Below are 26,508 nucleotides of genomic sequence, written 5' to 3'. Positions count from 1 at the left end.
TTGTCACAAAACTATTTCTTTTTTCTAGATATTAGCGATGGTGGAGGGGCGCGACCGGCGGCCGGAACTAGGCTACAAGCTCGCCATGGAACTCAAGAGCGCAATGGACGACGAACAATGCACAAATTCCTTAAACAGAGGGTAGATCGAAAAACCATTTCCATAACAATATTATAAATGCGAAAGATGTATGTCTCTCTGTATGTTTGTTATCTTTTCACACCCCATAAGTCCCATCAGCAAAGTTCGTTTTGAAAAACTACCTTGCCGATTAAAACTTGAATGTACACCGATGAAATACAGACCGTATCGCTTGACGTTAAGGTTTGAAACACAACAACAGGCAGTAGGCACTCGTAAACAGGGAACTCGTGCTATCTCGCTCATAATTCGCGCGTACAAAACGTGTCGCATAGAAGGACTATGATTGGCTGATATATTTTTGCGTCATTCAAAAATAAGACTTCTGCGCAGGTTCATGGGCGTAACTTACAAAAAATGGTAGTACTGTAACAGATTTTGACGAATGGTAGAAATGCTCGCAAATATCTCGGAGGCGGACAGAGATTACTTTTTATACCGAAAAAAAAAGACTTACTACGGGACTTTCTAAAAATTTCAATCCATACGTTCGTCCGCATCATCATTGCGGGCATCATCTAATTATTATGTTAGTACATATTATTCTGTGTTATTATTTACTAACAATTTACAAACAGACAGACTTTCGCATTTATAATATTAGTACCTATGGATCTAATACATATTATAATTAATTAATTTTAAGGAAAAAAAAGCATGAATATCGGCAGAATATTAATTTAATCACCTGATTTCAAGAAAAAGTGTTTATAGAAGAAAGATGTAACTACTTTCTTCTATAAATTTCTCCATGTTATAACTTTCTAAAATTTGGTTTCTTTTCACACAAAAACGTTTAATATAATCACGTTTGGACTTAGATTATATTTATTATGTAAATTTAACACTGAAAAAAGATTGGATCCAAATTTTTCAAATATAAAACTAATTTATAATCGTATTTTTGAAAGGCAAGGCATTGCCTTATTGCCTCTATGAGATGCTAACCGCCTGATACCAGGGTAATGAAAGGCCTTAATAATTCGTAACAAAAATGCTATTCATTTTTTTTTAAATTTACGAACCATTTCGAAGTATAAGTCCCGCAAATTGCTATTGCGCTGAAACCATGTCTCATTAACATCGAAATGACGTCATTTGACGTATATTTAAGTAAAAATATACCATCAGCTCGAAACTTCAGTCTAGTACTGACGTCACTAAAATGGCGGCCACGAAATAAATAATTTATCTTTATGGTGGTGGTATGTTGTTTTTGCGTGGATTTGTGTTTCTTTTTGTATCTAAAAAATTGTATTATGATTTATGAGGAAACATTTTAATTCTATTCCTATTTAATGATGAGGAGGGATCTCCACAACAAATACAATGTTCCTTAATTTATTCCTAAACTTACGAATAGCTAGAGATTGTGTAAATCAGTCTTATCCAATAATGGTTCAATCAGAGTAGCCTTGGATGTGAATAGATTTTTTTTATACATTATTATTATACGTATTACGTATACATTCTTTTATCTAAATATATAAAAGCGAAATACCACTCACTGACTGACTGACTAATCACGAAATCTCAGAAACTATTAAGCCTACAAACTTGAAATTTGGAAGGTATATTCTTTATAGGACGTAGGTGTCAGCTAAGAAACGGTTTTGATAAATTCCCCCCCTAAGGGTGTGAATGGGGTGGTCGAAGGTTGTATGAAAGTCCTATGTTTTTGAAGTTAGAGACATGAAAATTAGCATTTAGGTATTCTGGATTCCGTGCCTTAAGGTGTGACCGAGTGAGTAGGTAAGTGCGGCCTTTTGCAGCGGGAAAATTTCAGATCTCATGAGAAACCAGAAATTTTACGCGGACGAAGTCGCGGGCAACTGCTAGTCTCTATATATAAAATTCAAAGTCTTCAAAGAGTGACTGACTGACTGACTTAGATATCAACGCACAGCCTAAACCGCTGGTCCTAGAGTGTCCTTTGTAAAGAATAGATATCCACTAAGAAAAACAATTTGAAATTCCACCCCTAAGTGGGTTAAATGGGGGTTGGTAGTTTATATGAGAGACCTATGTTTTTGAAGTTACAGGTGTGATAATCGGGATTCAGATTACTATTTATAAATAATAAAAAACTGTAGGTATCAGTTATTTTGAGAAAATTTGCCCCTAAGAGGGTGAAATTAAGATAAAAAAATAAAATAAAAATCTTTTTTATTCGTATAAACTTTTACAAGTACTTACGAATAGTCGGATGCATCTACCACTGGTTCGGAATGCCTTAAGGTTGGAAGGTTATATGAAAGTCTTATGTTTTTGAAGTTAGAGATGTGAAAATCTACGCGGACCAAGCGCGGGAATCTGCAAGTTATTTACATAATCTTCGTTTTATTTTAATTCATTTTTTAAACTCACAGACTAGTTCGGATAAGCCTAGTTTATACAATCTCTTATTAACTACAAAAATTATTATTAATTCACATTTATCTTAAGCAACAATAGAGCTTCTGAAGCAGATGAAATAGTATTTATAAGTGCATATTTATTTTATTTGTACTTAATAATATAAAAAATACAAGGTTCTGGTCAAGGCTGTTCCTACATAACAGCTCAAGTTTAAAAAAAACATACATATATTATATTTTCACTGTTTAAATTTTACTTGCTTTAACGTAGTAAAACATCGTAAGAAAGTCTCTGAGAGTTTTCCATAATAATCTCGGTGGTGTATGAAGTCTACCAATCCGCACTTTGTCATGGTGGACTGTGACCTAAACCCTTCTTATTCTGAGAGGAGACCCGCGGGGTGGTTACGTAAAACGTTGCAGTAGGGACAGCAACGCGACAGCAGTAGCAATGCGACAGTTCATTTGCTGTCTCTCTTCGTCTTCTTATTTGTGGCTATTGCTATCTCTCTCTAGCCGCTGTTACGTGTGACGTTTGACAGCAATGATCGAGATTGACGCCTGTCGCGAGATACGTAAACACCCGCCGCATTCAGTAGCGGACCGACGGACGATGGATTAAGATAAATCTTAAAGAAAATACATTCCGGAAGGAATTTTATTTTCTGTTATGTTTATTTATTTCGGGATAATCCAGACATGAGCTACTTGGCGGAACAGTCTTAACTAATATATAAAAAGAATAGTATAAGAATAACAAAATGCCAGTAGAAAAGTTAATCCAGTGAAAGACTAGACCTAAGATACTCTCGTAGAGAAGAGTGCTATTTGCTATTAATTTAGACGCAAAATAACAATCAAAAAGTACCTAATAGAAAGGTTATGGCTGACTTAACGTTAAAAAAAAACGTTGGGAAAAAGTTGGGAAATAGTTAAATTATTAACAAGTTGGGAAATCTCACTTATTCATGACATTGTGGCTAATTGTGTTGTGCCTGTCAATCTCTAAATTGACAGGTCATTTAGTAGTATCCTTTATCGCCAGGAGTATTATAAAAGAGATAGCAAGCATTTAGACCTGCCGTTTTAATTAAGTTTAGAGATTGTGTATGGAAGAATAGCTAATTTTAACGGGTGTTTAAGTATTTATTCAATAATAAGTATTTATTTAGTAATTTATTTTATGTAGGATCGGGTTGACAGTACCTTAATAGGCTAAGAAAAATACATATTAAGTAATAAAGAATAATTTAAGTACTTATGTCTTCTATTGCACGAAACGCAAAATGTCCGTCAGAAAATTCTGACAATAATGTGTCGCCTAGAATAGACAGACACACTTATTTTATTTAGGCACAGTACGCGGCAGAAAGTAATGTACATCGAACTTTAGAAGGATATAGCAGATTTGTAGAGCATTGTCTCAGTCATTGAGACCGACAAAACGTCATATAGGTTAGTGACAGCGACAATATGCTCTACAAAGCCGAAATGTCATTCTATAGGCTGATGTACATTACTTTCTGCCGCGTAGGTACTGCATGCAGTATGTGTATAGATTATGTCTGCGTGTTAGACAAAAAAAAATTCGCACACTTAAATGTAGACATTCCTATTAGAATAAATTAACATAAATCTATTTATTATTTAATAATAACATAGAAGGAAGGTAACGGTTAGTGAGATAGTTATTTATTTAACATTCAAAATAATATAAACTCTCTTTGTAGATATCTTTTATCAACGACTTCTATAGACTGGTAACAGGGCGCCACGTTTTGAAGCAAACTCGTAGGTGTCGTTTTTTTTCAAAGGTGCGTGAACACCGCGCAATATTTGCGGCTAGGAGCATTATGTCGCACAGGAATATATCTGCGTGCGTATAAATGGAGTTTGCTCTCAGACTAAAGGTATGATTCCGAACCACGCTGCACGCAGCAGCGCTGACGCAACAGTGCTGTCACCAGCTGTCACAGTCCTGTTGGGGACTACTGGTCCCCATACAATCGCTATAAGCTTATATGACATTACATTCCGAGCTAGGCAGCAATGTCGCGGCAGCAATGTAGCGGAACATTGCGGCAGAGCTGCTGCGTGCAGCGTGGTTCGGAATCATACCTTAAGAATCAAGGAGACTTGGCAAAAAAAAAAATAACACCTTGTTAGAGCAAGCTAGGTGCATAGAAAAGCTCTGAAGAGTGATAAAGACAAAAACACATTTTTTGTCTTTGTCATACATTAGCTTTTTTGTTGGGCACAGTTGTCATCTGTGCACAACACACCTCTGTGATAGTAATTTGCGAGTAGAATATTACGAGTTTTTATTTAGTTTTCTGTTTTAAATTTAGTATTGAAGGTGTGTAGCTGTAAAAGTTGTAGCGAACGCAAATTATGAAACATAACCTTTCATACGATTGATATATTTCATATGATTTCTTTTGTTGTTTTATCCCTTTCGGGTATACGCGTCTGACAAGTCTCCTTGATTCTTAGTCAAGCCTTTGCTCCACTTTTTAAAATATGAATGTACCTATGTATCATAATATATGTATTAGCCATTGGCGTGCACAGCATTTGAAGCCAGGGTAGGCATTAGTTAGGTAGGAACCTGTTTACTGACAGGTCATAATGAAAAATATGCATTGAGCTATTACAACTGGGGTAAGCAGTGCATTTATGCCTCTATGACCTGCACGCCACTGGTATTAGCTTTACCTATCTGGAGTTTTCTAGGTAGTAATGTTTTTGTGAGTGTTTTATTGATATTTTTTTTTCATTTTTTGAAAGACCTGATTCCAGTTTGAATCTATATTTGAGGTATCTACAAATTGTCTAGAAATTGTGTCGTTTAAGTAATTTATTAGATGTGACGCTATTGTACCTTATTTTGTCATCAATGATGATAAATAAAGCATTTTAAATTCCATTCAGACTTTCCTTCTAACCTACTTCAAAACCAATATAATTTTTATTACGCATATTTAAAGTTAATTTGAAAAGTTACCCTTAGGGCCTGCACAGACGAGGGAGTATTATTGTCCGCGGAGGACAAAACTCGCTTATCTTCTTCTATGGAGTTTCGCCTTCAGTCTAGTGTTGACATCACTAAAATGGCGGTCAAGCGCATTTTACTTTAGCGCGTAGGGCAATTTTTCAAATTAATCACTTTCAAATTAAGCACTCTGATGATACTTATACACCTCGTGAGTAAAAGAAACTAGAATTTCTTTAAAATAATACTTTTATTTCATACAGAAATGTGATATGTCTACACCTTAAAACTTATTACATACAAATTAACTAATTTTGATTTTTGACAAATTAATTCATAATTGAGCAGTAAAATTGTTTTAACAAATTAAAAAACTACATTAATAAGGCACAAAGTGCTTAATCCATACACTATTATCTCAGTTATATTTTATATTTAAGTACTGGGCGACTTTGTTACGGAAAAAAATAAAAAACTTCTCATCACATAGAACATGTTCTAAAGAAATGTTCTCATGAGTTATAAAGAAATATAGCTTTACCAATAGCATCTAATCTAATTCGCTAGTAGCGGCAGTTAACAGCTAAGAAGAAGAGTAGGTATGTTGTTTATGGAAACGCAATAAATTGAAATTGAAGACCGACTATGTGATAGGTGACATTTGCACATTGCCTTATCAAAATTTGTGAAGACTGAAGGGTAAGCGACCACGACGTGCGACAGAACAGACGTGCCATAGAAAACAGTTGTTAGGCTGAGATCTATAAAGCGTACTTTAACTTTGTTGATAACGATTAGTTAAAACGAGACATATTAATTATGCCAGCGATATAACGCTGTCTCGTTTTAACAGCCATGTCTATCATTGTAGTAAGGAAGTCATGGTCAGAATGCGCTCTATAGATCTCAGCATAAGAGCTAGCGCGCACCACAGTGCGGTGAGTAGCGGTGCGTTTAGAAATCCGTAAATTTGAATTTAAATCTATCAAAATCTGGTTCGGAATTAATTCCGCAGTGCGTGCGCTTCTATGCAGTTCTATAGTTTACAGATTTTGCGAGAAAAAACGTACGAAAATTCACTGTGGTGCGCACTTTCTCTAAGTGTCGCAAGTCACGGTCGCGTAGCTCAAAAAAGTTTAGCGCGCAAAAGTAGTCCAACCTGAACACTAGACTCTAGAGGTCTGACGTGTGCATTGTACAAAAATAAATGTCAGCCGGGCTTGTGTTTTTAATCCTTCATCTGCACAAACCGCCATGTTTCAACTTCAGATTGGACTATTTTTGAGAGCATTAACATTACATATTTTTATCCTACATTTTAAAGCCACCCAGTGAGTTTTGCAACTAACTCAGCCGACTTCTATCCGATTGCATCATCACTTACCATCAGGCAGTAGGTGAGATCGCAGTCAAAGGCTAATTTGTCATTGATTAAAATAAACTTGTAATACATGTTTGAGATTCAATATTTTTCTATTACTAATCAGGTAAAATTGACAGTTTGTAACTAGACTATAACTATATAGGAACAGAAGAAATATTCGCACTAATATTGTACAGAATATTTCTTTTAAAATAAAAAATTGGACACTTGTTCCTTGGTAAGTTATGTTGCTGTCTAAAAACAACTTAAAATTTATCAAAGCACCAAACCCCTAAAATACCAAATCGAAGTACGACAAAGCATATAAATATTCTGTTCACTTCATTATAGCGTAACGAAATCTCTACTGTAGTAGGTGCACAGTGCATAATATACTCTTCCGGCCGCGATCTGTGTAACTGTCACTGAGTCGGCCAATCACGGCAGTGGCCATTGCCGCATGATAACCTTTGCGATTTAAGTAGATGTGTATTCTATAGGTCGCATTTCGTAAAACCTGCATCAATCATTAATACAATCTTAATTGTTCTGATTGGCTAAATTTGTGCGATTCTTTTGCATTGTAGCTAAAAGTGAGCGAGCGTCAACCAATCAGAGGTGATTGCAATTGTGACATTGTAGCTGTCGAATGTGGTAGGATTACCGCAATCGAGCAGCAGGACATATTTCCGAATGACTATGAGTTATGACTGTTGTTAGATACGCGCCTTCTATGCTTTATCGTTCACTGCTCTGAATACAATGATTATAAGTAATAACTATGCAGCAGTAATGCTAGAAATGACTTCTCGCCCCAGTTTGTGAGCGACAAAGTCCAGTATAGTCATGACTAGCTCGCGCTTACTCGCAGAGCAAGCCATGAGCACGTTGAGCGCATGCACGTAGTCTGCGGGGTCGAGGCGTCGCAAGTAGTTGAACACTATGAATGAGAGCTCCTTTAGTTGGGCTTTTACTGAATCCCAGATTTCTCTAAGCGACACCATGGCTGTAATGTAAAAAAACAACTTTTTTGTTATTGGAATTAACAACATGTTTCAAAAGATAGGGTCTATAGGTTAAGAGTTGAAAAAGTAGACAAAATTCGTAGGCATCATGTAAAGTGACTGACTCAATGCACAGCTCAAACTACTGGACAGATCGGGCTGAAATTTAGCATGCAGATAGCTATTGTGACGTAGAGATTTGCTACAAAAGGATTTTCGAAAATTCAACCCCTAAGGGTTAAAATAGGGGTTTAAAGTTTGTGTAGTCTAGTTACGAAATAAAACTCACTGGATACCCCAAAGCCAGCTGCTCCGCCAAGGCCTGCACCCAATGCAGCCCCCATCCTCCCACCAGCATACCCCCCTACAAGCCCGCCCGCCAGGGCAAAGGCCCCCGTTAACATGGCCGCCTCCGTATCCCATTTCACTCTTATGTCAAATGCATCAGCTGTAACGTAGAATATTGTCCTATACAGTATACACATTGATTATATTTTTATTATGTGTAAAAAAAGAATTAACAAGAGGAATAAAAAGTCCACATTAGGACCTCCAAAGACCAGAATTATAATACTATTTCTTCTATACTGTGTTTTGTATCTTCTCTTCCTCATCAACAACAACACCAGCCATTCAACTCATCAAGGTTGTCTACCTCTACCTACTTTAAAAAAAAAGTTGAACTTATACCGAACAGACAACAAAATACGGAATCCGAGACTTCAGAAGTTTGCCTTGGAATGATTTCCTACGCAGACACTGTCTGATTTAGGTACAATATTAACGTAGTTTCTAAAATGTTGGACATCTTGTCCTAAAATTATGAAATTATTTTTTTATATGCCGTGGGAACTCTTTTCTTTTCCGGGATAAAAAGTAGAATGTCCTGCCCCGGGAGGTAAGCTCCAACCAAATTTCATCAAAATCGTTAAACTGTTGGGCAGTGAAAAGCTAGCAGACAGGCAAACAGATAGACACACTTTCGCATTTATAATATTAGTATGGAATGGATTAGCAACTTACCTAATTTCAGTATGATTCCCTCAATCCATCGCTGGTCAAAATTTATTTGTGTCGACATAATATTATAGGGTTCAACGACAGAGGACATCGTGATTTATTACGCACAAGCACAAAAATATTACGTGTTTTGATTTTGGCTTGATTACTGATGCTTTGGATGGAACACAGCCAAATTAAATAACGAAATGTGTTCAAATTTTATTCCAAATAAAAAATTACAAAATATTTACCTTTAAAAATATTACCATAAATTACAAAATTTTGCAGAAATACCTCAGAATAAATACCTGAGAAATACCGACCGACCTGAAAAAAAGTTAGACACCGCCACAGACCAGTGCCACAGGCTGCTGCATTTGTCAATTGTCAAATCAGAGACATCACAATTCACAACTATGCATCACAAGCATAGAGATAGTATATAGGTACATCACAAGCATAACAACAACAACTACAACAACCAGAGACAATCTGAATAACCGTTATTTCGAGTCTAATTTCAAGTTCCTTCGAATTATTCTTTTAAAAATACTCTGAGTTTTAATAATTTCTAGCTAATCTGTGTAAAGCCAGAAGAAGAACAAAAAAAAATCTACCAGATTCTTTTTTCATAGATAATATTATTTAGGGTTCTTATTACATAGGACATACAGTAGGATTATATTATAGGTACATAGGACAATACATAGGTCAGCGGACTGGATGAAACTAGGCTTCCCCTAGTTTCATCCAGTCCGCTGTTCATCTATTGTCTGTCTGTGTCACACAGCTATTTTAATTTAAAGGTTAAAATGAATAATATTAATTTATGTTATGTACCGCACCATACACATAATTTTTTTTTATATTTTTCTGGGTTTGTTCTTACCTCCTGAGCTCAAAAAGCAAGAGCCGAAAAAAGCCCTCGGTTATTAAACAGTTTTTGGAAAAATTACACTTGAAATCAAACGGTTCTGACATTTTATCATCAATCAAAATGCATCCCTTTTTACATATTTTTTTACTATTTTTATTAATACCTACATTTTTATTTCATGGCAATTTAACATGTACCTACAAGCGTTTTGTTTGAAAAGAAAGTTTAAAATAAAACGCTTGTTTTAAATAAGTTTAACATAAAAACAAAATAAAGCAATAATAGAGAAAGAAGAAAAGAACGAACATAATATTGCTTGACAAAATAAATATTCCTTATTCTATAGCTTCGGAAATCAGAAACTCGCACAATTATTATCTTAAAATCACACCTGAACTAGTTAATTATTTGGTATACTTATTTAAATATCAATTTTTATGTAGAGTCAAATATTCATCAGGCGTTTTTGTTGGAGTTATAATAATTGAGTATGTATAGTACGCGACAGGTCAAGATGGCAATCGGGGTGGGGACGCCCCGCACATCCCCCAGGCTCCCGGTGCGGATTTGGCCGTTGGCGTGGGTGACATGCATGTGTGCGTGGCGTCCCCCCACCTCTTATCCCGATTGCCATCTCGACCTGTCGTGAACTATAGGTACCTAGGTATATTTTATAGTCATTTCTTAAAGTCAAGTAAAATCATAGTTAAAGTCAAGTTCTGTCTAGCATAACATCCGTTATAAAATTAGTCATTCAACTGTACCTATCTACTTGGAAGTAAGCACATCAAAATCGTTTTTACAAACCAGCGGACAAACTGGATAATATTTGTTTCCCTAAAATATCAGAAGTGACCTGCAGAATAAGCATGGCTAGCTGCGAGCTGTGTCCACTATTTTGCATCAGGAATTTGGCGGCCATTTTGTAATCTTCGATTCCCAGTCCAGCTAGGTAATCGTAGACGATATCAAATAACTCCCACAGCTTTTCTTTTATATCTTGCCAAATATCACGCATTGATACGACTGAAACAAAGACAATAGAATTTTTTAAATTCAAATAAACTTTTTACTTTCTGTTTTAGAGTCGATGTGAATCTATCGATGTGGGTTCGTTCCCCTATAATGATAAAAAGTAGGTAGGTGCTCTGTGCGTTCGAACTTTGAAATGCCGGTGAAATGTGAATGACTAAAAGTAAGGTCAGATCAAGGTCAAAGAAATCCTGGTTGAGTCACAATCTGAATTTTGTCATAAAAAGTTCGTAACAATAACTAAGTAGGTAAAATTTAAATAATGAAGGATTTCAATTTATAGAAAAATTAAATCGAATCAAAAAATTGGGATGATAATTCCAAGAACTGCATTCAGTCTAGCTAGTCTAACGACATAGTTACGTAACTAGGTACCTATTAGATTTCAAAGATGTAGCTGAGAATTTTTATAACAAAAAAAAGAGAGAAGTTTCGAGAAAAATAATTCTTACCGACAACTCCAAGTCCGCAAACTCCACCAATCGCACCGCCCACCGCTGCACCAGCTTTCCCTCCATAGTGCTTGCCAATCAGACTTCCTGCTAAAGTCAGCCCGGCAGTTACAAGGACAGCCTTCTTTGTTCGGCTGTCGTTTAGAAGAACACGGAAGTTAAATTGGTCGCTGATGGATAGAATCAGATTTTCGATTGATCTAGGGTCGAAAGGCAGGTTGCTGGGGCCTCTTGAACACGATCCTCCTGGTCTGCAGCATATTTCAAATTCATTTTCTGTATCTGAATCGGAAGAATCACAACTGGAAGATCCAGAGAAGGAATCCATTTTCCTCGCTGTGCAGCGTACAGCAGTGCTTGAGGTAGATATATAGCGTACGGTGGACGACGGAGGCGACTAGCGAATGATGATGCAATATAGAAAGGTCAATGGCTGTGCTTAATTTTTTTGTCTACCTACCCTCAAATCAACAATTTAAAAATAATGCAAATCTGTGCATAAGTTTAATTTTCTTGAAAATATCTCTATAAATATTATATTTTTAAAACTAAGTAACTAGGGAGGTACCACCATACGTAATAAATTCAAGAAAAGAATATTTTTTGTTTCAAGTGGTGACTTTGTAAACTGATTGCATGAGTGTTGCGCTGTGTCGCGTTATCTGTCTTTGCCAATGTTGCCAACCCATAAAACCATTTGTCGTTTGTCTATGTTGGTCTGGGTTTTCTCGTAGAGGTTCTCTTCTCAGAATACTTCAGAATACCCATAGAGTAGTATTGAGAATACCTTCTGTTTCTGTTCCTCAAAACAAAAAATGGTTGAACAAAAGCATGTTATTTGGGTTATTGGTCTGTGATCAAAAGTCAAAAGGTGGTCAAAAGTAAAACGTAGTGATTATATACTCTTTGGTCAAAAGCACAGATTAATAGGGATGTCAAAAGCATCTGGTCGGTGGTCAAAAGATTGTTTTGTTTTGTACAGCAAAATCAAATCAACAAAAATAAACGTGAAAAAATCAGTTTAATATTTAACTATCTCCTAAAAACTGTTTTAAATTTTATCATCATGACTTATGAAGGTGTATATCAAAGGTTGGGGCTAAAGTTGTCCGAGGAGTTCCAGCTCTTGGCTGAACAGAAATGGATATTAGGAGCACTCAATAAAATAAAGAACCAACGGAATTGTTTACAGGTGAGAAGAACATAGCAATTTGCTAATGAAAACAAAATAATGATTGAAAAATGCTGAGTTAAATCAACAAATTCAGATAACAAACTTCACAACAGGTTCAGTGTTTCCACTGTAGATGAATGGATGAACTATTTTGAGCACTATAGTATATTTACTTATTATATTATTTATTATTGGATAATACGGTAGTATTCACTGGAAAGAGTTTCATTACTACTTTACATATTTGTGTAATTTCAAGGTAGAAGTCGTGTATATGGGTACGCAGTCGTGGCGACTACATGCACACACTATGACGTCTATATAAATTATAAAACTGTCATGTACACACTAAGGCCAGCGAAAGCATTATGTTTCTCGATGGAGTGACCTTCTCCCAATCCTGAATGCACTCATAAAAATCTGATAAAAGTCCATCCAATGACTGATTGCAGATAGCTTTGAAACATCAAAAAAAATAAAAAAAATATAGATTAACACGGTCGCCGGTGCGTAATGGCTCTTGCGGTTCATAAAACACAGCCTGCTGATTGACAGATGGACGGAAAGCAGAGGCTATAATAGGGTCCTGTTAGCACCCTTTGGGTATGAAACCCTAAAAATCATGGACTTCTGCAAAGTAACACCTTCTATCCAACATGTTTTATTTTATATATAGTATATATTTCTATGGCTATACTCACATATCCCGTCGACTATAGCTATAGTTATAGGATGGGTTCAAAACTAGTCGGGCTAACATCGACTGGATACATAAATATAGCCGTAGAAATATACTATATATAATGGAAATCACTCACGATAGTTTAAATGCTAAAATATTTTATTTTATTCAGATAGAAAGACTCCATCTGGAGAGTATGAAAGCGGTTCTCAAAAAAAACTCCAAATCGAGTATGCCAGCATCACCGGCACCCCAAATTCCAGAAGAAGAAATCAAAGAGCCTACAGATGCACTGAACTTGATGCAGAATTCCACAGCCAAGGGCGCAGAACATAATGAAGTTGAAGAGATACGGCTTGACGGAGAAACTGTCAATAATGAGGAGCTGGACTTACTTGTCAATAATGCTGTTTATGGTAAGTACCCACTTTTTAACTGACTACCAAAAAGGAGGTGGTTCTCAATTCGGACTGTTTTTTTTTAACCAACAAAAAGGAGGTGGTTCTCAAATCGGTCCACTTTTAAATGTATGTATGCGATCAAATTGCAATTTTTTTTAGAGTAAATTTTGATAGATTTAATTTATATCAGACATGGAGGTTACCTCGCAAAGTTTTTCTTCAACAAGCTGAGGAGTACAATGGTGTAATTGCATGAAGTAAATTTTCAAAGGAGAAGAAAAAACTGAATTACGACTGTTGAAACTTTCTTTTAATTGTACTGTTTTGACCAAATCACAGAAGTTCCCATTGGATTCTTAAAAAAAAGTTCACATAGACAAAGTTGCAAAAATCAGTGAGGAATAATAGGCATAACAGAGTAGGTTCCTTTTTCGCGAGAGCTCAGTGATCCATCAACTTGTGACAACTGTCACCCTCCCACACCGCTCACTACCGTAGGAGCCTCTTCAGTTATATGAGCCTCAATAGCTCAATAGTTAAGCAGCCTGAATTCCAAATGGAAGTGGTTTGTTACTCAATCACGGAAAAACGGCTGAACGGATTTGGATGAAATTTGGAATGGAGATAGATTAACTGGATTAACACATAGGCTACTTTTTATCCCGGAAAATCAAAGAGTTCCCGGGGATTTTGAAAATTGTAAATTCACACGGATGAAGTCACGGGCATCTGCTAGTATTCTTATTTTAAAAAATCCATAGCGAGTTATCAGTTATGACCATTTTTGTTTCAGATTTGGATCACAATCAGGATATAGATATGGAGGAAGAAGATGAAGAGGAGGACAATGATGATATGTTCATAGATATGAACATGTTCATGAACGGAGAGCCCAGTCGGTTCTAAGTTAAATCAAATGAAAAACACTACATTTGTAATAACAAAGAATTTAATAAAGTTTGTCTTACGTCTACACAATAATTATCTATCAATTTTTAAGTAAGTATGCAAGTATAAATTATATATACACTTAATATTTAAAATAGAGCATAATTATTTTCTCAACAAAAATAGTTCACTCTCTTTTATCTGAATGAAAGTGACTTTTATGGAAATTTATAGAACAAAATGATAAACCTAGGTTGCTTAAAACTGTCTGATCGTATAAGTCCCGCAAATTGCTAATAGGCGTGGCCGCTATTTTAGTGTCGTCAGCACTAGACTGAAGTTTCGAGCTGATGGTATATTTTTACTTAAATAACCGTCAAATGACGTCAAATCGACGTTAACATGGTTCTAGCGCAATAGCAATTTGCGGGACTTATACAATAATTTTTTATTTAGCCCATTTTGATACAAATGTTTGTAATGGCACCCAAATGTTAATACTCTGCTTTAATACGATTTAGTTTTAGGCACTAAAATTCGTTATAATAATCTAAATATATAAAAGGAAAAGGTGACTGACTGACTGACTGACTTATCTATCAACGCACGGCTCAAACTACTGGACTGATCAGGCTGAAATTTGGCATGCAGATAGCTATTACGAGGTAGGCATCCGCTACGAAAGGATTTTTGAAAATTCAACCCCTAAGGGGGTGAAATAGGGATTTGAAATTTTTGTAGTCCACGCGGACGAATTCGCGAGCATAAGCTAGTAGGTTATAAAATTTAATTACAATGTACACAAAACTTTGTGTAAACTAAATTAATGGATCAAAAAGTAGTGTTATTTATTACAAAACATTTTGTAACATATGGAATAAAAAAACTTATGTAAGTCATTTATTTAAATAAATAAAAAAACTGTTAAAACTCAACTTTAATTTATTCGCCTCTAATCTTTAGCCCCAGTTTATTGTGTCCATTTTGTTTCAACAAATAAACATAGATTTTGATTTGTAACGAATTTCAACATTCAGGACTTGCGAGTGGTACTTAGCTTTTATATACACATATAGACAATATACATTAGGTATATTATACAGATTAGTGGAAAATAAAATTCTTTCTGAATTCTAAACGACCATCGCACTCTACTCAGTCTTTCTTTCCTGAATCGCGCACACACAAATATGTCTACCTAAATACAAACTAAAATACAAATAAATAAAAGTATATTTTAAAGATTTAAAAGTGGTGTGCAGCCGTAATAAAATGAAGAAAAATATTCTATTTAAATAACTTGTCCCTGTTGAGGGTCAAGGCACATTGAAGCAGAGGCGTTATCACGCGTCGATGCGTGTATTAGCTTGCGACGTATTGACAGTCTTCTAATCAGCACATGGCAATATTGGCGCTTGAACGCGCGTCAACGCCCGGTTTGTAGAGAACTTGCTTCACACTTTGAACATTACATAGTGGAGTTAAAGTTCAGTTTTCTTTGAAATATTTTAGATTGTTACAATGTGTCTTCACATTTGATAGATTATTAAAAAAGCTTCTACCGAATACTTTGTCGACGATTCATCAAATAAAAACTTGTTTTCGTTGAGGATATATCGAAAGTAAACCCTCGTTTTACCGACGTTCCATGTCTATATCTCTTTGTATGTGCTACGTTTTATTACTTAAAACTTTGTTACAATAATAAACAACTGACGGCTGCACAAAAATTTAAAAATCAAAACAATAGTCGGTCTTTCTTCAATAATATTTGGAGGCGGAAGAAATCGAAACCTTATAGAAATCTAAAGCTATCATAATATATTATGTATAATAATTATACACGTAACTATCCGAGCATATATCGCCGCCCTAGGGTCAAAGCATATTGGAGGCCAAGCGCAATGGGAAATACGATAGACAGAATACTTCGCAACATTTAATAAAAGACATGTCCCTGCGCTTCGTGTCCTACAATGTGCCTTGAGCTCTACACAAAATATCGACGGCTATTTTCTTGACCCGCAATTTTTTTCTCTCGACAATATATTTGTAAGCGTGCAACAGGGATGAACATATTACACATACTTTACACTACAAAATTAAAATAATTAAACGCTTCTCAAAATTTACGGCCATCTTACATTTTTATTGACAGTATTTTTCACATTCCCACGTCATGATACCCGCCTGTTATAATAGCGAGTGAGGAATCATTTTTTACGCATTATATAGTCCGTACAAAGTGACTTGTCACGCGCCATTTTAAGTCTATGGGTCAACTGTCATGTCAAAAGTACGGACCTTTAAAACAATTTGGCACATAAAGTTAAAATGGCGCGTGAGAAGTCAGTTTTTACGCGTTATACTGTATATGCACCAAAAACATTAAACATGTGCATTATCATAAATTCAGCCAATCACAACACTGAGATTGTAATGATGATTCATGCAGTTTTTCCGTAATCAACTAGTAGTTTAACAGCCGTACTCAGAGTCGCTTAATCGTTACTTAAGGCATTCCTTATCCATACAAATTCATGCCTTAAGTAACGATTAAGCGACTCTGAGTGCGGCCATTAGTGTCCTTGTGCAAATGAGCCTTTATAATTAAGTTGTCCTTAAACTTTAACAGCCGTACTCAGAGTCGCTAATCGTTACTTAAGATTGAGTTAAACCGAGACAGATTTTTATGTGAGAGATATAGCTCTGTCTCGTTTTAACTAAACTTAAGTAACGATTAATCGACTCTGAGTACGGCTGTAAGAAGCGTTTCAATATTCTAGGAAGAAACTTACCAATCGTACTGTATATCTATTAATTTTATCATCGTGGCCAATTCTGTTGTACACAATCTGTAAACTACAATGACATCTAAATATTTGTCGTCCTTCAACCAAAAAGCAGTCAATTGTAAAAAAGTATTTTTTGATTTATCGCCAAAAAACGTGGGAATTTAAAAAAAAAATGTCTTTAAAAAAGCATGCTATGTAGGACGACCAAACTAAAAACCTTGGTCCTACATAGGATTATTTTTTAGTCAATGGCACCGATTCCGTTGTCTTTCTCTAAACTAAATTTAGAGTATCTGCATCCTTTTCTTTTAAACAATGCTAAAAAGGGACAGAACATGAACTTTACGTTTAAAGACTAAATATTAGTGCACGCTACAAATTTAAACAGTAGGCACGCGACTGCGCTAAAATCACGGGTTTTACCATCTAAAAATTGAATTTAAAACTGTCAAACTGCGTCTGTCCTTTTCATATTACATTAGTAAGAAGAGGATGCGAACACTCTAAAATTTAGTTGTGCACTGAATCAGTACCAATAATTCTTTTTTTGCAATTAACGGTTTTTTAATTACGGAAAATATACAGTTATCTCTTTCACAACGATTAGTGCAGAAAAGGATAGCACTTTTTATATATATTACATAGACAGTTTGTGTGCAACAGAATTAGTCACACAGTGGTGTTACTCGTATTAACATTAAATCACAACGAATGTTAAGTATTTTTACAATAGGTATACTAACAATTCCATTTAAGATAAAAATAATTTACTGGTTAGAACAAAACTGTTCGAGCATTTTGCTGCTGGATGTGCCTGAATGTAAGGCTGCGGACCCATAGGCAAACTACTGTCTGGCTAGCTAAGGGACTAAGGGTGAGATCTATAGAGCGCACTCTGACTTAGCTTAGACTTAAGACAAAGTTAAAACGAGACAGAGCTATATCTCTCACATAAAGCTGTCTCGTTTTAACTCAATCTTAAGTCTGAGCAAAGTCAAAGTGCGCTCTATAGATCTCACCCTAAGAGCCGGCGCGTGCTAGACCTTCGTTATTTTATAAAAGTTTCTCTGCGTATTGTTCTCAACACAGGGAGGAACGATCAGCGACTATAAAGTTGGGATTATGGTAGCTTTGGAAGATAACAGGTTATAAAGCTGTAAAAATACCTTAAGCAATACATATTTTTTTAGCCCGACCCGGGAATTGAACCCAGGAGCTAGTCATCTACAGTCGAACAGATAAAACAGCGTTTGCCTAAAGGGTCCGCAGCTTTAGATGCAAAACACGAATTTATATTGATGTGGACGCTCTAAGTATACCATTACAATATCCGGCCGGAAATATTGGACATCAAGCTCTTAGAAAGAGATTTTGGCTTCGTAGAGCGTTGTCTCTGTCACTCATACCTATGTGACCTTTTGTGAAACAACGCTCTACGAAACCGCTATCTCTTTCTAAAGGTCGAAGTACAATTTTTCCAGCCGGGTACTGTACAAATAATAACAATCAGATGGAAGAAACTTAAGCATTTTATTAAGGTTTAATGTATCGTCACTCGGTGGTCAGGCGCGCTACGCGAGGGCGTGGCGTGGCGTGGCGACGTGCGGCGCGACGTGGCGTGGCATGGCCCGGCATCACGAGCGCGAGCAGGCGGAGTAGAACAGGATGTAGGCGGCGCTCGAGCGCACTTCGCTCGCGGAGATTTCGGTTACCAGATGGTCGTCGTATTTGTACCATCTGGAAAGTATTTTTGATAAATTAGATGAAGATATCAACGTGAGCGTAGTGAGCGCTAATTTTTTATCAGTGGAGGCCGCTTTCGGACCAGTCTTTTTCTGAAACAGTAAATTGAAGAACTACTGTCACATTGTAAAAACACCATCATAGGTGACGTACGGTTTATCACGACCCATATTATAAATGCGAAAGTGTTTTTGTTAGTTTATTGGTTTGTCCTTCAATCACATGGAAAGACATGGAGAGTGACATGGCTATTTTTTACCCCGGAAGATCAAAGAGTTCCCACGAAATATCCAACTTCCATAGACCCGTAATGGTTAGACACGGCGTACAAATTATACATCGGATTTCCGGGACACTGCAGCGAAAACTGCCTCATATCCAAATCCTCTAAGGAAAAGTCTATAGATATAAGTCTGCTTTTTTTTCTATATGCGTTGCACAATATGTAAAGCCTGACCAGAAAAATAAAACACCTCGCCATATTGCGCACAACCCGTGGAGCTATTTTGTACAAAATCCTATAGTTACTGACCATAGACAATATACTAGTGGCGCCCCCAGAGCAAGTTTTTTATATTTCTGGTCAGGCTTTACCTATTCTTTAGAGTCTACGTAGAATCGTTTGAATTGTATGACTTAGATTTCTGCGCAGGTACATCGGCGTAACTTATAAAAAGGTCAAAAAAAAAATACTCACTTGCCATAGACGCTACTTTTGCAGTACGCAGTATAATGTCCACCTTCCATAGACCCGTAATGGTTAGACACGGCATACAAATTATATATCGGATTTCCGGGACACTGCAGCGAAAACTGCCTCATATCCAGATCCTCTAAGGGAAAGTCTATATAAGTCTGCTTTTTTCTATACGCGTTGCACATGTACTCTTTAGGGTCTACGTAGAATCGTTTGAAGTGTATGACTAGAACGGGGGGTAGTCGGGAAATGTCTAGTTTCTTGACGGCGTTCCGTTTTTCTTTACAGTTCGGGCAGTTCCATCCTGGTATCATTTCGTCGTTTAGGTAGAGTTTTAGACAGTCCTGAAAAACAAGTCCAAAATGTATTGACGTTACGTGTCCGACAGACAGACGGACAGACAGACACACTTTCGCATTTATAATATTAGTATGGAGGATTATACTCACAGCCAGCGTACACCTGGAGGCATGTGCAGGCAGTTCCAGCGATAAGTTGGAGAACGAGTCGTAAGTGGCCGAGCTTGCTCGACACACCGAACACCGCACCGTTGACCGGATCTGACAAAAACAATATTCATAATCGGGATGATGCCTAGGTCCAAAATAAATTACTTATTAGTAATTATTAAATAGAGGGTCTTCCAAAATTCATAAAATCCACATTTGCTGCTAAGTTTGCTAACCATTTTTAACTATCGATTTACCTTAAAAATAATTAAGTCAAATGTGTATGACGTCACATCGGTATCTTACATACAAGCTTCTATACTAAGCAAGCGTTTTGACGTTTGATAAAAAGTCGCTGATTTGACTAGTCATCATCCCTATAAGACTTTTCTTACGAGCTTCAAACTATACAAACGTATTACGCTTATTATTCTTCAATTCAATTCAATTCCCAATTATTGGCTTTTAGGTGTGCCAGCTGGGCACAGAGTGTTTCGTCAGTGTCACGTTTATGGAGAAGGCGCTTATTATTCTATTATTATTATTAGTTTTGAAAATAACAATTTGTCAAACTTACTTGTCCATAAAATAGCCTCAAAACCAGACTTTCTTTTGACTTCGTGTATTCGTGCCACGCACGTTCTGAAGCGCCGAGGGTTTCCTACACACAATATACATTACTCATATAATAACTATGTTTATGACATAAAACGAATGATATGAAATAGAGCCTCAATAGCTCAACCGGTATAGGTGTGGACTGAAAACCGAAAGGTCGACGGTTCAAACCCCGCCCGTTGCACTATTGTCGTACCTACTCCTAGCACAAGCCTGACGCTTAGTTGGAGAGGAAAGGGGAATATTAGTCATTTAACATGGCTAATGGCCCCGATTCTCTAGTCTCTGTCTAAACTAAATCTAGAGTATCTGCATCCCTTTCTTTTTACTAATGCTAAAAAAGAAACGGAACATGACTTTCACATTTAAAGACTCTAAATTTTAGTGCACAATACAAATTTAAACAGTAGGTTCGCGAGTGCGTGCTAAAATCACGGGTTTTACCATCTAAAAATTAAATTTAGAAATGTCAAACTGCTTCTGTCCTTTTCATATTACAATAGTAAGAAGAGGGTGCGAATACTCTAAAATTAGGTTGTGCTTAGAATCGGTGCCATTATTCTTTTTTAAAAAAAAAAAAAAAAAACTACAGTGGATCCCCGGTAATCCGGCCCCTGTCTAATTCAGCACCCCCTGTAATCCGACATGACAATCTTCGCAAGTTATAACGTGTACGCACCACCACTATTGTGCTCGACGCGTAGGGTATTGTTATGATTCTGATTGCTTAGTTTGAATTGGGTATTTGACTCTAATTTTTTTATTACCTTATTATAAACTAGGATAAAAATAATGACGTAAACTGAAAAAAACTAATTAAATCAATCAAATAAAAAAAAAGTTATGAGCATTTAAATATTTATGATTAGACATAGATAGCGATATAGCATTTTGACGTCACACCTGACTAATGCCATAGTAGCTTCGTGCGGTTTCATACAAATTTTCGTTTTGCGAGAAAGGGATACACGACCCTCCTACTCCAAAATTAAAATGTCTGTAACTTTGTAAATCTTAGTTGGATTTTAATATTTTTTTCAGTGTACGACATTATTTTTATCCTAGTTTATAATAAAGTAATAATATTTATAAAATTCAAAAGTAGGAAAATACCCAATTTGAAGTTTGAAGAAGATCGCCGAGCGGTCTATTGTTTTCTGTTTATTAAATAAATAAATAAATAAAATGTTTTTATTTCGACCAACAAGGATCATATTGGTGTTAGTAATTACACGAAACTTAAACCTAATTGTTAGTAATTATTAATATTAGTGTTAGTAATTACACGAAACTTAAACCTATTTGTTAGTAAAAACAAATAGGTTAGCTTATTGATTGTGTATTACGTATTCGTACCTAGTAATGTCGTCACAAGCTCAGAAGCGAAAGCACAAAATACTGGCAATTAAAGAAAAATGTTTATTTTTATTCAGATACAAGTTAGCCCATGATTGCAATCTCACCTGGTGGTAAGTGATGATGCAATCGCTGGCTAACCTGGAAGGGGTGTGGCAGTGCACTGACCTTGTGTGGTGGTTTGATGGTGAACTGCAGGTCGAGATGTAGCCAGTCCATGAGGATAGTGAGGAACTCGTGGGAGTCCTGTTGCTCCGTGCCGCGAAACGCTCGCTGGTGCTTGCCTACCTCGTTCTACAAAACAAGAGAACATAAACATCAGTACCCTTATTATAAATGCGAAAGTGTTTGTTTGTTGGTTTGTCCTTCAATCACGTCGCAACGATGCAACGGATTGACGTGATATTTTGCATGGGTATAGATAAAGACCTGGAGAGTGACATAAAATAAAATAAAATAAAAATCTTTTTTATTCGTATAAACTTTTACAAGTACTTACAAATCGGAAAAGAAGAAAAGTCGGATGCATATACCACTGGTTCGGAATGCCTTAGCCAGATTAAAAGTAGCCTATGGCTACTTTTAATCCCGAAAAATCAAAGAGTTCCCACAGGATTTCAAAAAGAACCCTAATTCCACCTCATCAGCTAGTTACAAATAGTAGCTAACAGGTTTATTAATCCACCTTCACTTATAATCGTATGCTCGCGACTTCATCCGCGTGGACTGGACAATTTCAAACCCCTATTTCACCCCCTTAGGGGTTGAATTTTTGATAATCCTTTCTTAGCGGATGACTAAGTCATAATAACTATCTGCACGACAAATTTCAGGCTGATCCGTCCAGTAGTTTGAGCTGTGCGTTGATAGATCAGTCAGTCAGTCACCTTTTGTAGTTATATATTTAGACTAGCTTATACTCGCGACTTCATCGGGGGTTCGTTTCCGGGCACGCACCTCTAACTTTTCGGAGTTATGTGCATTTTAATTAATTAAATATCACTTGCTTTAACAGTGAAAGAAAACATCGGGAGCAAACCTGCATGCCTGATAGTTCTCCATAATGTTATCAATGTTGTGTGAAGTCTACCAATTCGCACATGGCCAACGTGGTAGACTATGGCCAAACCCTTCTCACTCTGAGAGGAGACCCGTGCTCTGTAGCGAGCCGGCGATGGGTTGAAAGAAGAAAGAAAGAAAGAAAACTTTTATTTGATCACAATACTACAATAAACCTTAAAAGCTAATTAAGTCAATCTACATATACACTGATAAGTAAAAAATAATACTAATAAAGATATACTATATATATACGAGTACGTGTGACCAAATATAGGTCTCCCACTCAGCATCATGCTGCAGCGCTGGTTTTCAGTGGGAGCCTTAACAAGTGAAGTCACGGACGAGGTATTTACCTACTACAGTATATTATAAAAATAAAATACGCAAACAACTAAACTAAGGTTTAAACAAATAACTAAAAAAAAGACTAACAATATAAGAAAACTAAGACCGTACATAAAATAAAAAATAAATAAAAAAAATATGAGAAGAGGTATAACGGAATTATTATAAATGATCATTGTAAAAAAACAAGTGCTGAAACGATAGCTGTGCTGATGCGAATAGTATAAAATGATTAAGTAGTTAATTTTAACTTGTAATTTTTTGTTGTATAAGAAGATAAGTTTTTAATTTAGTTTTGAAAGTTCCAAGAGATATTGACGATTTTAACGGTGGTGGCAGATCGTTCCAGCACTTAGTAGCTGCAAATTTAAAGCTTCCCTTAAATGCCGCTGTTCTATGCCTCGGTGTAGATAGAAAGAGGTGGGAATTTCGTGTAACGCGTGCTGACTTACACGTTGATCATGATGATGACTGTATGATGTTTAAACAAATTACCCGTAAGTCTTTAGGCGCAATGAATCGATACTGCCCCGACCACAGCGCGCGGACGACTGCCGCCAGCTCCTCCGCCATCGCTCCTCGCGTGCTGTGCGACCTGACAAACATAAGCGTTCAAATGTAACCTCCGGTATGGCCCAGCCCAGATATACGCAGCGACTTTGATCGACAGCGACTTGAGGGTTATTACTATACTCAACGGGACAACAATTCCAAAAATTCCCGTTGAGTCACAGTGTTACTCACGGGGGTGTGACTCAACGGGAATTTTTGGAATTGTTGTCCCGTTGAGTAACATTGTGACTCAATGGGAATTGTTTTCCCGCTGAGTCACAACTTCTTCTTTGGGGCTATACAGGTCCTTGCTATCCCTGAATCACTGCGACCGTCGATCTATTGTGTTTGCTTCCACTTCACACTTCCTTATCAAATCCTGTGGCCGCCAGATACAGCAGCACCTTCTTGACTGGAATTGAAGTAACTAAAGATAAATGATATGTCTCCCTAGGTGGACGCTACGTTTGTGCATCAGAGCAGGGCAGAAGCAAATAATGTGCATCGGAGTCTCGGGAGACTCGTGGCACAGTCTGCATGTGTCCGAGCCCTGGAGCTTAAGGTTATACATGTGCCTTTTCAGGCCACAGTGACCCGCGTGCTGTGCAACCTGACAAATATAAGCGTTCAAATGTAACCTCCGGTATGGCCCAGCCCAGATACACGCAGCGACTTTGATCGACAGCGACTTGAGGGTTATTCCCGTTGAGTCACACCCCCGCGAGTAACACTGTGACTCAACGGGATTTTTTGGAATTGTTGTCCCGTTGAGTAACACTGTGACTCAATGGGATTTTTTTGAAATTGTTTCCCCGTTGAGTCACATCTACATATTGTGTGTGAAACAAGTGTTAACTGAATGTGCACTTTTCCGGGATGACATTTATTTTCAAATCCAAGATGGGTGACTCAATGGGAATTTTTTGAAATTGTTTTCCCGTCGAGTCACAACTACATGTTCTGTGTGTAACAAGTGTTAACTGAATGTGCACTTTTCCGGGATGACATTTATTTTCAAATCCAAGATGGGTGACTCAATGGGAATTTTTTGAAATTGTTTTCCCGTTGAGTCACAACTACATGTTCTGTGTGTAACAAGTGTTAACTGAATGTGCACTTTTCCGGGATGACATTTATTTTCAAATCCAAGATGGTGGACATGCAATTTTACAAAAAAATTACATGGGTGTCGTTTTCACGGTTTTGCAGGATTATCAGATAGTGACATTTATTTTCAAATCCAAGATATTTAAATCCGTATTGTTTACCTGTTAACATGTTCGAGGTACTGTCCGTTGCAGAAGTATGTGACGAGGATGGCGGTATTGTTCAGACACTGGATGATAGAGTTCATATAGCACGTGTTGCCGAGGTTCTTCAGACCAGTGAGACCTCGCCCCTGAAACCGCAGGATTCGCTATTTAGGTTTTGATAAATGATATAGTATATAGGGACTTGTAAAATAATAAATAAATAAGCTGTTGTTAGAAGCAGGCGTTATTTTGCGGAAATTCATGATATACAATAAACCAGCAGCTTAATTTGTTAATACGCTGAAACAGATCAAATCTGTATGGTGAAACATGCAGGGTACGATATGCACCGCCCGCCCTCCCACTGCTAAATATGCAGGAAAAGCCAGCCACCAAGCAAGCAATACGCACCACCACACAGATCCCATAACACACTCGACGTTTCGCCCCGACACCGGAACATTCTCAGGAGATGTAGAACTTTTTGCAATTGTGGATTGTAAGATCTACATCGAGTGTGTTTGGGGAATTTGTGGCGCTGCGTGGTGGTGGTGCGTATTGTTGGTGGCTAACTTTTTCTGCGTGTTTAGCAGTGGGAGGGCGGGCGGAGCATATCGTATGCAGCATGTTGCACAATACAGATTTGATCTGTTTCAGCGGATTATAGCAAATTAAGCTTTTGGTTCATTGCATATCATGGATTTCCGCAAAATATCGCCTGCTTCTATACAAGATTCAAAAGCACTTGAATAAAAATATTTATGACTTTGATTGAATCATCTCTGATGGGTTGATGCTGCTCACTCTGAGCTACGATGTATTGTTGCAACTTGCAACAAATATTTGCAATAAATAAGTTCAGCCAATCACAACAATAATTGAGATTGTAGGGATGATTGATGCAGCTTTTTCGTAATCAACTAGCCGGCGGCCTTTATGAGTAAAAATAGGTAAGAAAAAAATTATTATAAGTCTCGAAAATTGCGCGTGGCCGCCATTTTAGTGATGCCACTAGACTGAAGTTTCGAGCTGAATGATGGTATATTTCTATTTCGGCTGACGTCAAAATGACGTCATTTCGATATTAATGAGACATAGTTCCAGCGCAATAGCAATTTGCGGGACTTATTACATTCCCTTACATGGCAACCTTGAACTGGTGTTAGCGTAATATAATCAACGTGTACGGGGTGTATCTATAATAAATACTTACTCTTTGAAACTGCCAGACGATGTGATTTTAGTATTCCAACCTGACCTTGACCTTTTGGTC

General features: G+C 36.9%; 5 protein-coding genes across 8 annotated transcripts in view; 2 read left to right on the top strand and 3 right to left on the bottom strand.

Moving 5' to 3' along the window:
* The window catches only part of Naam (Nicotinamide amidase), a 33,817-nt gene extending 28,393 nt beyond the window's left edge, over window positions 1-5,424 (top strand). Inside the window, exon 8 of the mRNA XM_034980231.2 lies at window positions 29-5,424. Within this exon, the coding sequence (XP_034836122.1) occupies window positions 29-145 (117 nt within the window). The 3' untranslated portion in view covers window positions 146-5,424. The remainder of the gene's footprint in view (window positions 1-28) is intronic.
* A 297-nt stretch (window positions 5,425-5,721) lies between these two features.
* LOC117992524 (protein C19orf12 homolog) lies at window positions 5,722-9,106 on the bottom strand. The gene is made up of 3 exons (XM_034980235.2): window positions 8,881-9,106; window positions 8,147-8,305; window positions 5,722-7,859 (listed from the first exon to the last, which is right to left on the bottom strand). The coding sequence occupies exons 1-3, from the start codon at window positions 8,966-8,968 to the stop codon at window positions 7,633-7,635; spliced, it is 474 nt and encodes a 157-aa protein (XP_034836126.1). The 5' UTR covers window positions 8,969-9,106; the 3' UTR covers window positions 5,722-7,632.
* Window positions 9,067-11,696, bottom strand: LOC117992522 (uncharacterized). Its single transcript, XM_034980232.2, has 2 exons — window positions 11,221-11,696; window positions 9,067-10,762 (listed from the first exon to the last, which is right to left on the bottom strand). The coding sequence occupies exons 1-2, from the start codon at window positions 11,546-11,548 to the stop codon at window positions 10,536-10,538; spliced, it is 555 nt and encodes a 184-aa protein (XP_034836123.1). The 5' UTR covers window positions 11,549-11,696; the 3' UTR covers window positions 9,067-10,535.
* A 439-nt stretch (window positions 11,697-12,135) lies between these two features.
* Window positions 12,136-15,312, top strand: LOC117992523 (uncharacterized). The gene is made up of 3 exons (XM_034980234.2): window positions 12,136-12,412; window positions 13,249-13,492; window positions 14,271-15,312. The coding sequence occupies exons 1-3, from the start codon at window positions 12,287-12,289 to the stop codon at window positions 14,381-14,383; spliced, it is 483 nt and encodes a 160-aa protein (XP_034836125.1). The 5' UTR covers window positions 12,136-12,286; the 3' UTR covers window positions 14,384-15,312.
* Window positions 15,313-18,671: 3,359 nt separating this feature from the next.
* The window catches only part of Usp8 (Ubiquitin specific protease 8), a 38,500-nt gene continuing 30,663 nt past the window's right edge, over window positions 18,672-26,508 (bottom strand). For all 4 annotated transcript variants that reach the window (XM_034980227.2, XM_034980228.2, XM_034980230.2 and 1 more), the window contains 7 exons: window positions 25,251-25,381; window positions 23,926-24,025; window positions 22,192-22,317; window positions 20,627-20,710; window positions 20,050-20,160; window positions 19,601-19,944; window positions 18,672-18,897 (listed from right to left, as the gene is read on the bottom strand). In XM_034980227.2, coding sequence (XP_034836118.1) covers window positions 18,795-18,897; window positions 19,601-19,944; window positions 20,050-20,160; window positions 20,627-20,710; window positions 22,192-22,317; window positions 23,926-24,025; window positions 25,251-25,381 — 999 coding nt within the window. In that variant the 3' untranslated portion in view covers window positions 18,672-18,794. The remainder of the gene's footprint in view (window positions 18,898-19,600; window positions 19,945-20,049; window positions 20,161-20,626; window positions 20,711-22,191; window positions 22,318-23,925; window positions 24,026-25,250; window positions 25,382-26,508) is intronic.

This window comes from Maniola hyperantus, chromosome 21, assembly GCF_902806685.2.
Source record: "Maniola hyperantus chromosome 21, iAphHyp1.2, whole genome shotgun sequence".
Taxonomy (NCBI): domain Eukaryota; kingdom Metazoa; phylum Arthropoda; class Insecta; order Lepidoptera; family Nymphalidae; genus Maniola; species Maniola hyperantus.
This window is presented reverse-complemented; position numbering and strand designations above follow the sequence as displayed.